The sequence below is a fragment of the Streptopelia decaocto genome (assembly GCF_964273445.1).
Source record: "Streptopelia decaocto genome assembly, chromosome: 7".
Classification (NCBI taxonomy): Eukaryota; Metazoa; Chordata; class Aves; order Columbiformes; family Columbidae; genus Streptopelia; species Streptopelia decaocto.
The window spans coordinates 8,953,404-8,967,417 of NC_138661.1; the positions used below are offsets into that span (position 1 = coordinate 8,953,404).

The 14,014-nt window shown below is 46.3% G+C and overlaps 1 protein-coding gene across 2 annotated transcripts in view; it reads left to right on the plus strand.

Annotated features, from left to right (window-relative positions):
* Positions 1-1,200: 1,200 nt before the first annotated feature.
* The window catches only part of JAG2 (jagged canonical Notch ligand 2), a gene marked incomplete at its 5' end in the record, with an annotated part of 72,052 nt that continues 59,238 nt past the window's right edge, over positions 1,201-14,014 (plus strand). Inside the window, 2 exons of one of the 2 annotated variants that reach the window (XM_082058862.1) lie at positions 1,201-1,533; positions 1,795-2,118. In XM_082058862.1, the coding sequence (XP_081914988.1) occupies positions 1,201-1,533; positions 1,795-2,118 (657 nt within the window). The remainder of the gene's footprint in view (positions 1,534-1,794; positions 2,119-14,014) is intronic. The other variant, XM_082058863.1, reaches the window with a different exon arrangement.

Consider the following 14,014-nt stretch of genomic DNA (forward strand, 5'->3'; position numbering starts at 1 on the left):
TAGCATATCCATAGCATGCAGTTGTCTGGATGTATAGCTTTCATAGTTGTCAGCAGGGATCAAAATCACAGGGTGCTTAAACTAAAGGACAAATCTCTGCTCAGTGACTCTCAGAGTTGCTTGATCCACCACTGGAGGAGGACATGATCCCACCACTTGGCCATCTGGTTCGTGTACTGCACGTCACTGAGTGAACTCTATGAGCCATCCTGTGAACTTCTACATGGCTGTGGGTGCATGCATCCCATGTACTCCTCCGCAGCTGTTGGCACATGCACCCCACACACTTCTCTGGGGCTGTGGGTGCTCTCACTTTGTGTTTCTCTACAGCCACGGGTGAACCCACCCCATACATTCCCCCACAGCTGTGGGTGTGTGCACCATGCATGCTCTTCCGCAGATGTGGATGATTCCACCCTGTGTTCATCTCCACAGCTATATGTGCATGCACCATGTGTGCTCCTACATGGCTGTGGGCACTCCCAACCAGCTCAGTTCTCCGTGACTGTGAGTGCATACATCACATGTGCTCCTCCACAGCTGTGGGCAATTCCACCCTATGTGCTCCTCCACAGCTGGAGATGCTCCCACCCTGTGCACCCATCCACAGCTGTGGGTGCATGCTCCTCCGTTGCTGGGGTGATCCCACCCCAAACACTTCTCCCTGACTGTGTGTGTGTGCTTGCAACACGTGCTCTTCCACACCTGTATGTGCACACACGCTGTGTAGCTCTACATTAGTGTGGGTGCAAATACCCCATATGCTCCTCTATGGCCAGGGATGCATCCACCCTACACACTCCTCCACAGCCGTGGGTGCACATATCCCACGCGTGTTTCTCCAACACTGTGTGTGCATGCACCCTGTGCAGTCCTCCATGGCAGCATATGCACACACACCCTCATCCACTTACACGCAAGGGTGGGCACACGCACCTCAAGTGCTCCTCCGCGGCTGCGGGCGCTCCCACCCCGCATGGGTTCACATACCCCACTCATGCTTCTCCAGCCTCGCTCCCCCGTCCCGCACCACCTGGGGCTGGCAAGACCCCCGCTACCGGCGCGGGAAGGCAGAGCAGGACGGGGACCGCCGCCCGCCGCCCTTTAAGAGCCGCGGCGGGAGCGGCGCTGGCCCCACCCGCCGGCCGCGGGGCCGGGCCGTCCCCCTCATTAATATGAAGGCGGCGGCAGCGGCGGCGAATGGGTAATGAAGCTGTCACTCCGGCACCTACTTGTTGGGTGTCCGCGGAGCCGAGGCGCACAGAGGGCGAGCGGAGCCCGCGGGAGGGGAGCGGCGGCGGAGCGCTCCAGGCGGCCCCGCCGGCAGCTCATGCCCTGCGCCCCCCGGCGCGCTGCGGGCGGCTCCCCCGCCGCCCATGCCGCGAGCGGCCGCCGGTCCGTGGCCGGTGGGCTCGGCGGGCTCCTCTGAGGCGGCCGCGCGGAGCAGCAGGCATGCGGGGCGCCGGCCGGCGGAGCCGGGCCCCCCGCGCCGCCGCGCTCGGCCTGGCGCTGCTCCTCGCCTCCTGCGTGCAGGTAGGGGGTGCGGGGGGCTCCGCTCCCGTCCGCGGGGCGCTGCTGCTGGCGGCGCGGCTCCCTCCTCCCGCTGCGCTTCCACCTTGCGCATATCTTATATATATATTATATATATATGCCGGCGCGGTGGGGTTAAACCCGCAGCCGGCGAAAGTTGGAGGGGGGAGAACCGCGGAGCGCCTCGCCGTAGCCCCGCGCTCCCGGCGCTGCCCCTGGCCGCGGTAGTAACGAGGCTGTCTCCCCCTTGATTTTTATTTTTAGGTGTCCCGGTCCACGGGCTATTTCGAGCTGCAGCTTAACTCGGTGCGGAATGTAAACGGCGAGTTGTTCAATGGGGAATGCTGCGATGGCATGAAAAGCCCCCAGAACCAGGACTGTACCCGGGACGAGTGCGACACTTACGTGAAAGTCTGCCTCAAGGAATATCAGGCCAAGATCACTCCGGTCGGACCCTGCAACTACGGATTCGGATCTACCCCCGTTCTCGGTGGAAATATTTTCTATTTGAACAACAACAGATACTCCCATCAAGGCAGAACCCCCGAGACGGGCAGGATTGTTATTCCCTTTCAGTTTGCATGGCCGGTAGGTTGATGATCGCGCTTTTGTTATCGCCCCTTTTTTTTTTTTGTTCCCCCCCTCGCCACCCCGGTCGGTTCTGCAGCAGCTGCCCGCTCCTCCGTTAGAAAGCCGGGCGAGCTGCCGGTGCGCGGCCCGGGCGGGGCCGGTCGCCTCTCGGAGCTGCGGGGCACGGGTGGCGGAGGGGGATGCGGGGGCTGTGCCCACCCCTCGCCCCACCGAGGGGCGTGGGGGCTGCGACAGCCTCGCAGGGGTTTGCTGGTGAGGAGCGCCCGGGGGTGCCGGGGAGCAGCTGCGGGCGGACCGCGTGAGGGGCTCCCGTACCGGCTGCAGGTGCGGCTCTCTGCGGCTTGCGCGCGAAAACGTAAGAAATTAATAATAGCGCTGTGAAGACCCACCCGACAGCCGCAGCCCGACGGCAGCAGCGCGCCCCGGGGCCGCGGAGCGCCCCCTCCCCGGCTCCGCGCAGCGCGGGGCTGTCCCCGGCAGGGGGCGCCGCCGGGCGGGCGCGCGGCGCAGGTGGGGGCGCGGCGCAGGGCGCGTGCCGCGGCTCGCGAAGGGCGCGAGCTGCCGCCCCTCCTGGGGCGCGGGCGGGGCCGCTCGGCGGCGCGCGGGGGCTGCGGGGCGGGAGGCGCCGCCGGTGGGCGGGAGGGGCCTCCCGAGCGCAGCGGGGCCCCGCACCTGCGCGGGGGCGGCCGCGGGTTCGCGTCCCCCGAGGGGCCAAGGGCGGCTGGGGCTGCTCTCCTCCGGGCACGCTAATGGGGGGAGCGCCCGAAGCGGAGCGCTGCACTGGTCTTGTCCGAAAACGGACCCCTGCCTCGGCTCTGTGGCGGCGGGAGCCCTGGGCGTGCGAGCCCCTCTGCCCGTCGCTCCCCGCGGGATCTCGGGGGTGTCCGACCCGCTCCCTAATCCAGCCCCCACCTCCCCGTGCGCCGCCTGCCCGCCGGGGCGCACCCGCAGGGGCTGCGCTCGGCCTCGGCGGATGGGGCGCTCCATGTGCCCCTCGGGGCGCCGGGTGCGGCGCGGGGCCGGTCCGGGAGCGGTGGGCGGGAGGGCCGGCCGGGCGGGCTGCCCGGCAGCGGGCAGGTAGGATCCTGCCGGGAGTTTCGCAGCTGTTGCTCCGGGCTCTTCCAAGTGGGGCACGGGGTGGAAGCGGCAAGTCGTGAGGCGCTGAGGAATGGGGATGGTGCAATGCCCGAGATGGGGATCGGGAGCCCCGGTACCTGTGGGTCGTATTTGGCACTTGGTGATTAACTGACCTCTTGAGAGACATAGCTTTGTTGCTGGAAAACTGCTCCTAGGAATAGTCATGAACAAAACTGCTCGTTTGTGTTTCTAGTCCACGTAAATCTCTTAACTTTCTGAGCTCCAACCTGATGCACCCGTACCTCAAATTAAGAACTGAATGCTATTTGGAGGTGGGGGTTTTGCTGGAGTTAGATGGTTAAAAAAAATATAAAAAAATAGTAGAATGGTAAATTTCTCTGCACAGAGGCACTCAGGTTCTGTTTGCCAAGTTGGGGTGCTTTGATTGCTTTTGTTGGTCCTGTGACCTGTTGGACACATAAAGGTTCCTGTTAAGAGGTATATCCAATACTATAAAAACAGGGTATTTAGAACTCTGCTCTTAAGTTAAAAGATCAAAGGGAAAATTAAGCTTCTTTCTTCTTTTAATTGACCGTTTAATACAGGCTTTATGAAATAATAAACTCTTCAGTAAGAGATTTCAGTAAAGTTAGCACCTCAAAACTTCATATGTTATCTGCATGAGGAAGTAAAGGTTAACTTGACTCCCACTTGTATTTTGCCAATTTCTGGTATTGCTACTTGAAACAAGAGGAGAGTTTGATAATCCTTGCAGTGCAGGTCCCTAAGCCCAGCCTTCTTTGGTTTTTCTCTGTTGGAATAAGCACATTCCTACCTTGCAGCTGCCGGATATTGTTGTTCTATGCTCATCAAGTCCTAAGAAAGGCCTGTTTGACCTACCTCTTGCAGGTAAATTACCACAGCGTCTCTAGCATACAATGCCCCGTCTGCTCTTGTTTCTTGTGTCATTGCCTCCAGCATTTTAAAGGGTTGGAAGTCTTTGGTCTTTCTTTGCAGCGATTTTTTTGCAGCTGTTGCAAAGCAGCCTGTAATTTATTTAAACGGTACCACTGCAGTTCAGTGGGTGGCTGGCTGATTTTTGGAAGGTTTACTGAATACTCTCCCTGCCCACCTTTGATTCTAAAAATAAGCTGTGGAGTAGTTGTACTTTTAAAAACAGTCCCTGTATTGCAGTCCGTGGATGCGCTCATGGAAAGGAGTCTCTCCTATATGTTGTAAAAACATTTTGAACTCTGGATGTTCAGTCTGTTCATAGGGAACACGGCATCTTTGTCACAACTGTACATAAGCTGTACAGATTCTGGAAGGAGAGGCTTAATTGTAATGCTAGTTTTATGCAAGGGTTTTTTGAAGGAGACTCAGTTCCTGGGTTAAGTTTCAACTCCCTGCAGTAATTTCAAAATTATTCTCAAGTAGTATTCTCTCTCTATTCCAAGTTTGCAAACAAGAACCAACAGTCAGACGTAGTCTTTTCATAGACTTTTTCTTTTGCTATGCAACAGCAATGAAATTAACATTCCTTTATTTAATATGCTGGGATGGGACAAGACTAAAGAGAATCAGAAAGTGTATCCTTTGGTTATTAAACAAATTTGCCCTGGTGCTGGCAGTGAGCAAAGGAGTTACTGCAGTAGTTCTAGACTGGATTTTCAAGACTGAGAAATCCATCCCTAATGAAAGCCAGCACTGGTATATGTGGGCTTCTTACTGAACCTCATCTGAATAACGCCCTCACTTAAGGAGACTAATGCATTAATGTTTAAATTGCTCGAGGGAGGTTTTCTTGATGTCTGTTTGATATTGCAGTGTCTTAAGTTAACAGTAGCTGTAAGGCAAGTAGTATCTTGAAAGGTGGGGTTTTTTGGCCTTGGCTTTGCTATACTGATTTTCTTTTTTTAATTTTACGTGGTAAAATTTTACTCTAAAATTTGGACAAGTGTGTCTTCTGTAACACTGCAGTACCAGAGTTCAGTGGCTTCCACTGTTTGATACAGTGTCAGTTATCCAGTTTATTCGTATTTCCTGTCTGTTTTTTAATGTCATTAGTCTGATCTCTGATTTGGAAGAGGAGCTTGGGGTATTGCCAAAAAGTTCTTAAAATTGCTACCTTGGGATATATCATCCACAGAAATCTGGCAGTGGGAGAGACCGAGGAACAGCTAGAACAATACAGCTGTCTTCTTCACCCACCTACCTCACATTTTTTTTCTTTGCCTCCTGCTGTAAAACTTGAAGTTTAATGCTCATTTGAGATTAACAAATGATGCAATTAAAATTTATGTGCGACTTTGAAACAAACAAACAAAAAGAACAAGTAGCTTTGAAGAGTTAATTCTCATCACTTATACAGTTCAGGTTCATTAGACTTGAACGTGTTTGGTTTGTTGTTTGGTTTTTTTTCTTCCTAGCACAAAGCTGTTAATTCAGACACTGAAGCTTCAGAAGTACCTTGCACAGTAATATTTATCAATAGCAGGTTATTGGCAGAATTTTAGAGTTGGGCTCAATAAAAGAGGGATTACTTTGAAGGCTGCTTCCGAAGAAGAGGTTTTAAAGTTGCAGGAGTTCTGCTGGATGTGTTGTGTGGAAACGTTTTTCGTACTCCTTTGCAAGGTGGCATGAAATGGAGTTGTGCGTGTGTGGTTTTTCCCTCCACCCTGTTCCTTCCCTCGGGGAATTCGCAGCTTCTTCCTGCACCATAAATACAAGTATGGCATCCATTACTTCAGTTAATTAGTCATATAGAGGAATTGTTCTGACTAGTCGTGGATGTTGAAATTCTGTGTTATGGCATGCATCATCATCTCCCCTCAGCCCCTCTGTTCTTGTGATTCTAGTGCGACTGAGGGTTCAGTGCACTTACGAGGACAATGTACTCTGAGCTCCGCAGGTGAACTTCAGAGTTCAAGGCCTTGGAGATAAGTAGCAGAAACCAGAAATTTCACTTTTTCCTTGGTGCTTAGCTGGGCTCTGTGTGTCTGTCTGAAGAAGGGGTAGGAGAGGTTCAGGCAGCCCTCACAGCTTGCTTGGGTAAAGGGTGCCTTCTGCACTAGAATGCGAGCATCTGATTTTATTCATTTTTAAGCACTGATCTTACATTTTTCCTATTTAGAGTGTGATTGTGGCACCCTTTTCTAAACTTCCAAAGTACTGTTAGCTTTCAGGTAGATAAAAATATGTGGAAGTATATAAACTTAGTATCCAGGTTCTGTGTGAGTTTCATCCACGTGCAGTCCATATGTGAGTCTCATCCAAATGCCTGGAAGGGTTCAGTCTTGATCTAAAACATACACAGGAGCGTGAACCATAAAATATGTAAAGCTGTTGAGAGGATGACTTGGCTGCAGCAATAAATGTTGAATTTCTTAGAAAGCAGCCCCTCCCCTGCCAAAACCTGAGCCGGAATACTTGACCTTATAGCTTTTATTACTTAATGGGTACAGTGTTCTCTTTGGCTCTTTCAGATGTTGTCTACTTCAGTTTAGGACTCTGCATCAAGCTCTCTCAATCCTTTTAATTTGAAAAAGCTGTATATTATGAAGGTGGTTAGGCCCTTGAAGGCATTCAGCCTTGAAGCACATCATCTGGGATCCTTGGTGCCTGTAGGGAACTAGGTAGCCTCACTGTAGGATATGTTCTTGTCTATTTTTGTGTGGCTGGTAGGTCTGCAGTTGGTCTGTCTTCTGTCATAGCACAGCCATCGCTACTCTCTGATCAGGATCTTTAGGCACTGTAATGAAAACATCCCGGATTAGATTACTTTGTGCTCCCTGAAAGAGAAAATGTGCATCCTGTCAGCTTGAATGACAATCCACTGTGACAGAAATGCTTAAAGTTAAGCCATTTAGCATTGAAAAAGGTATTTGTACACAGTTGTACCTGAGGAACAGTATGTATACTTTTCTAATGAAAAAAATCAGAATTTTACAAATGAAGCATCCTCAAGTGGTATGCAGGAAGCTTCACCTCTAGATGATTGTTCTTTGCTCCATTGAGACTCCCTTTAAAATAAATCAGTGCATACAACCACATGTCCCAAGCAAGACCCAAGGACAGGGAATAGTAACTGAGAGCAAGACCTTATACCAAAATGTAAAATTCACCTGGTGTAGTGATGGGTTATAATGCACACACATCACACCTCCTTAGCAGAGAGAGTCAGCATGGAAAAAAAAAAAAAAACAAAACAAACATGTAGTTGATAGCCATATATTAATGAACTATGTAGATGTTTAATGTCTTATTTGCCTGCAGCTTAACTTCTTTTTCCCCAGGTGGAAGGCTCTGCTGATAGCACAAAGCTTACTTTTTCATACCTGACTGCTCTCCCTGACACACCCCATGCCCCAAACTTGGTGCTTGCTCATGGACTCTGCCCCATTGCCTTGTCAGCGGACCCCAGGACTGCTGTGGTGGCCGGCATGCCAAACTGTTGCTTTATTTTGAGAAACCACCTGTAGCCCTTGTGCTCATGAAACCTTTCCCTGCCTGTTGCAGTTCACAGACAGATATATTGTGGATCAGAAGACATGGATCCGTGTTTCCTAATAGATCAGGGAATTGTCTTTCAGCTGCTCAGTGCTGTCTTTGCCTTCAGACTTTTTTTGATCAGAAATGAAAGGCTGAGGTTGGGAGAATGGCTTGTTATATAAATAATATCCCTTATTTTCAAGTTACACAAATGCAAAGAGTAGCTTGCAGGTTTTGTTATGCTCTTTCTTAAAAGATGATGATTGGGTGATGTTTTAGAGACTGACTTTAGCAATGCTGCTTAGTGACAACTCCAGTTGATTTCAATAGCAGCTGCAGGTGTCACCTCTAAAAAAGAATCAAGGCCTTCATGGTGAGCACTTCAGAACCACCCTTTGAAAAAGGGATTTATTATTGGCATGCTCTGTGTGCCAGTAACTATTTGCAGCTTGCCTAGAATAGAAAGCCTAAAGACTTAAGTTTCATGTAACTATAGAAAATCTGTCTTCTAATTTTAAGCAGAAATGTTCTTTGCACTCCTAATCTTTCATATATTGATGTCACTAGATCTAGAATTTCTTATGTCTTTGAAATAAATAGGCCTTGGAGGACAGTATTTTGCTAACTATTTAAGCTTTTATACCTTAAAGTTCTGAGAGGTTTTTGAATGTCACAGGGATGGTCAGATAGTAAAGAACATTTCTATTTATACTCCTTCAAAGCTTCCTTAAATAAATACTTGCTTATTTATTAGAAACACTGAGGCTGAACTGAAAACGTGCAAACAAATAACCTTACCTCCCAGACACTGAGAGTGGTATGCTTATACACCTCTTATCATCTTTCTAATCTTTATTCCAGAAGGTACTCCTGCCAATCAATAAGTGCTGCCCTCCTAGCCACACAGCTGTGTGGGCATTAAATATATGACTGAAAAGGGAATAGGTACTAAAGCTGTGAGGATTACACTTGAGATGTGAGCTGGAGAACAGGGCGAGGTAGAAACAGAGCATGTTCCCTTCACCGCAACATGATGAAGGCTTCGTAACACTCTCTTTGGGCTGTTTGAAGATGTTTCAAACACGTTTTTCTCAAAAAAAAGTCTGCATATGAAGGGTCTGCTGAAAACATGACTACTTGTAGCTTTAATCTTAAAACAATCAGGTTTATCTTTAACATAGTTGCTTGGGGTAAAACCATAATTGGTTGTGTTTATATCAGACTTGTGATGTTTGGCCTAATTGGGCCGTGTTCCCACCGCACTGTAGACTTTCTGAGCGGTCCTGTGAAGTTCAAGGAAATCTGGTGGGGTAGATGTTGAGAAGCTTTGTGTTGTAAAAGCTGCTTTATGTGTTTGATGGTGCTGCTTGTGTTCCTTGTTCAACTCCAGCTCGCTCTGAGTTAGAGTTCACTGTCAGCACAAAAGCTGCAAAAAAAATGTGTTTCAGTCGAAAAATAAATGATGTAACCCAACTGTTTCCTGGGTATAAAAAAATGCCAGAAATAGTGTAGTGCATTTTTAATCTGTTTGTCATTAATCAGTTGTAACAAAGTTTTTATTGTATGAGAAGGGCTGTATTTGAGACAGATGTGCAAGGTAAATGATGATGATTTTGTCTTTAACTTTTAAAATGGCTTTTGTTTGTCTTGTCTCTGTGGGCCAGTAGCTGCCTGGCCCCTCTTGAGCAACACCTGTAGGTGAGAGGAGTGGAATCCATCCTTCCTGTGCAGTCTGACTCCTTCACTTGTTGTCCCTGTAGGTGTAGCTTTCTGCAAGTGTTGGCTCTGAAATACACGCTATGAATGTACTTTAGAAACTCTTTTATTAAGTTCATAAAGCAGCTATGATCACGTAGGATCCTTACTCATCTGCAGAAGCTTTAAATTGCTGTGTGCCTGAAAGCTTCCCTCCCTCCTCTTCTGAAAACAAAGCCCATGTTTTGTCAACTCTGTGTGGGTCCTGTTTTCATTGCTTGCTCTAGTTCACAGCTTCTCAGCCTACTGAAGAGACTAAAAAGGGAGGGCGCTCTCCTGCTAGCACATTGTGTACTTTCCTTGGTCCTCTCCGATTCTAACTGCTAGTAATCCTCTGATCTAGAAGCAGCTTGGGAGCAGCAATTTGGGAGGAGAGAAGCTACTTCAAGAAGCAAGGAATAAGGGTATACAGGCATTGCTTCTGTCTGCTTAATGCTTAGCCAGATGCCTACCCAAAGGATAGTTGCTACTGTTCCTTGGCAGTGACTCCACTGTTCTTTACCTCTCCAGCACTTGGATATGCCTTTGGGCTTCTTGCTAGAAAGCTGCTGTGGCTTCTGGTTAGTGTCTAAAGTTGATCCATCTTTGTGTGGAGGTGACAGCTGGCCATGCTATCTGCCATGTCCAGTTGGTGGCTTTGGAGCTGCCTGTTGAGGTGCTGTGTGAGCAGGAGGTGGACACGGCCCCTGTCCACTGCCCCCAGGGTTGCAGAATGAAGCAGTATGGATGGCTAAGACTGTGCTAGGTCATGCTGGGCACCTGCTCAACTTCCGCCTCCTTATGGGGTGGTGGGACCCTCTTAGAGCTGCTGCCTTCCCTTGCTGTACAACCTTGGAGACCTGTTGGGAGGGGGAGAGCTGGAAGAGCTGTGCGATAGCTCTCGGGTAGATGATCTTGTGTCAGGGAGGAGCGACTGTCCTGATTTAACTGTAGACTTTTGGTGCCTTTGCTTACTGTATAAGGAAAAACACTCTATATAAAACTTAATCTTTAAGACTGCTGTCTTAAGTGGAGACTATAATATGACCATAGATACTATAGGTGAGCAATGACACTGTACAGATTAGTTTATTTTTCATTTACTCAGATGCCTCTGGCTTTTTTTTTTTTTTCCCCTGGTCTGATGGCCAGAGTTTTGCTCAAAGATATTTGGTTTTAGGAATCCAATGGGTAGATACATTTCAGCATCACCAAAGATTTAAATACCACCAAGCTCTGAGATAAATGCTTGTTATTTACCTAAAATGTCTCTACTGCTGCTTTTGATATTAAGCTTTTTTTCTTGTAATTATATTTGGAGAATGTTTTACTGTTAAAATGTTGTTATGTAAGAGCTGAGCTATAGCTTTTACTCACATATTAAACTTTATTCCCAAGGTCACTTTTTTTTTTGAGTTGTAGTTAGCCTTTATTTTGTATAAAAAGGAAGAAATTTAAAGGTTTATTTTATGAATTGCTGTTTCGGACACTAAATTAAGTGCAAAAAGCATATTTGACATGAAGATCCCCTGATAGCAAATGGTAAGAGGTACTCTCAGCTGAAACGCATAGTAATCACGGATTTTATCTGTGGTTGAAATGACTGTTTGCTCCTCAGTAGCAGTTAGAATGCTATATTAGATGGAAAGGGCCAGGCATTTCAAGGCTAAATGACAATCTTAGTCTTACTTGATTAGAGCTTGCAGAGGTTGCTAAGAAACAGCCTAATAGTCCTTGAGTAACCAATTATATGCCCCTTGGACAGATGCACAGGTGCTCATTCTCTGAAGTTTTTTTTTTTTAAATCTGAGATAAGACTGGAGTATTAGTACATAAACTGCAATCTGTTTGCATCCTGCTTTGGGCTTGAAAGTCCTGATTACATATATCTTGTTCCTAGCAGCATGTGTTCCTGGTGTTTTCTGTTCAGTACATTGCTATTTGATTGCTATTCCACTTAAGTTGTTTTTGCAATGCCTCGTCTACTTCCAGCTAGTCCACTGGGCCTCTAGTTTCTCCTATGCATTCTAGTACTTCAAACAAACCAGCTTAAATAACTTTAAGCATCTAATGTTCAAATTTGAATTAGTATTAGTATTGATACAGTATCCTACAGTTGGTAGAAAATGCTTGTTTCAGGTAGAGCTAGCTTTCCTTGCTCCTTCCAAAGCAGTTCTGTACATGCAAATTATAGTGAAATATTGTATGAGATGATAATTAACCTAACGCATCAAATAGGATTATTTCAGTCTCTTTTTTCCTGAATATGTATAATTCTGTTTATAGCATTTGTAAAGTTGAAATATCTGCCTTAAAACACAATCTGCACTTTGAATGGTGAAGGTCCAGGATTCCAGCTGGAGAACTGAAGTTCTAATTAGGGAGCTTGTTCATACTTGGAAGTCTTGACTAACACGTACTTTAAGCAGTACGTTAAGAAAAATGTAAATGGCTTAATTATTAATCTGTTCCAAGACTGAAGCAGAAGTATTTTTGGGTGTGCCATTTTTGGTACCATTTACTGTTATTCCTATTGGTTGAGGACAATTTTAATAGCATTGCACCTGTGCTGCTGCCTAATATGTTTTAGTGGCAGTTTCTTTCTCTTAATGTACAAAAAATTTTTTTAGGTACTTTTGATATTTCTAGTTACCTTTTACTTTACAATAGCATGATTTTCCTTGTATCACAACATGGAGTTTTTACACTTCCTGTGTTGATTATAAACTGTTGTTTAAACCATATGTTTACAAACAGGCCCAAAATTTTTTAGTGTTGTAGTTGGCTATTGTAGACCTCTGTAGAACAGAGTATTGTTTCCATGATTCATCCACACAGACCAGTGCTTTCTTCTATCAGAAGGTGAGGAAGGGAACGAAGTAGAGAAACTGAAATGTTTAGACTTGCATACATACTTAAGATGTTGGCTGTCAAATAGTTTGTGCTCCTGCAGTACCTTCTGATGTTTGCTGTTAAGCTGTGATAACTTCAGGGTTGTATGGTTTATAGCTTGTAGTCACTGCACATCTCCCCTTGCTGTGTGAGAGGTGAAGGGTGAAGTGGTTGCTCAAACCCAGCTGGTGGCAATTCTTTAGAAGTTGATTCCCAGAACTTAAGTCTCTTTTTCTAACACTGCATGTCCTGGACTTAAACTGTGGACTGTCAGAACCTAATTGTCACATGCCTTGGAAAAACAAACTGTTGCATATCAACAGGTCTTCACAAGCTGTTCATATCTACTCCCAGATCACCACAGATGTAAGGTATATAAAATAAGCTTTAGCTGCAGGAAAAGATAGTCTGACTTGTGGCAGCTTGCTGTTCAGTGATAATTTGTTTGTTCCTAAACCCTTAGGATGGATTTTCAAGATTTGGTAATCCGTGAAGTTTCAGCTTGCTAAAGAATCTGGAGAAGACAGAACAGTGAAAGAGTCGGTGGTATATGAAGGACCAAATAAATTGAAAAGTATTCATTAGTACATGTTCTTGAATTGTGAGTCCAGCTTTAGACTAGCAGAATTAGTCTCCAGGTTTTCTAATGTTAGTTTTCATTACGTGTCTTCATTCTGTTTCTCCATTGATACTCGTCCTTATGAGGAAAGCTGTAACACTGGTGCCCACCAGAGAAGTCAGTAGGGGTCAGATCCCCTCCAGTTTACATTAATCTGAAAGATACAGTTTGATATTAAAGTTCTGATGCTGCCTAGTTATGGTGGGATTGATCAAGTCTTTGTTGACGTATATTCCAATAGGTACCTTGGAATTGTAGGCTACATACACTATTGTACACTGTGTTTATTTGCTGCTGCAAGCAGTTCATTTTTAATGGTAATTAAATACAGTGTAGTGCTTAGTGCTGCAAGCATGTGATAAAGATTTACTGTAGCCACAAAGTACTGTTCAGAAGATTCAGTTCTGCTGCTGGAATACGACACAAGCATTTGTTTCAGGAACATGACAATCAACTTTTTCTCAACTAAACTCTGGTGCTTCCATATATATTTAACTAAGTACGCATGTCTGTGCAGAATCCCTGTTTAATCCTTTATTCAAGCTCCTTGCATGTCTTGATAAAAGAACTTGCACCATCTCTTATAGTGGTGACTCTTATTTCTCAGCTTATTCCTTTAGATTTATGGAGAACAGGAAAATACAGATATAGCTTTGGTTGTGTCTGCTGTGTTCTGGTTCAGAGAGCGGAGGAGGTTGTACAGGAAGGTGAGCAGCTGTCCATGAAGTTGAAATAAGGCATTTTCCTTCTGTTTGTTTCTCTGTGAGCCTCTTTAGCATGTATGGAAATTCAAAACTGAGCTGGTGTTCAGTCTGGGACTAAAATGAAGGGCAACTTAATGGCATTATCCACTTTTTTTTGGATTAATGACATGTTACTAGTTGTAAGGAAATGTACAATCTATTTGATAAGTTTCTTGTGAAAATGCAAAAGTCAAATTGACCTAAATGGTTGTGCAACACATGTAGCAATAAAACTTAGACATTCATGTTCGTTTATAGTGAGAAGGTGTATGACGATACCTGTGCTCAGAGCCAACGCCATTGGAGAAAAAAGTGATGCATCTTGTTTGGAGCTACA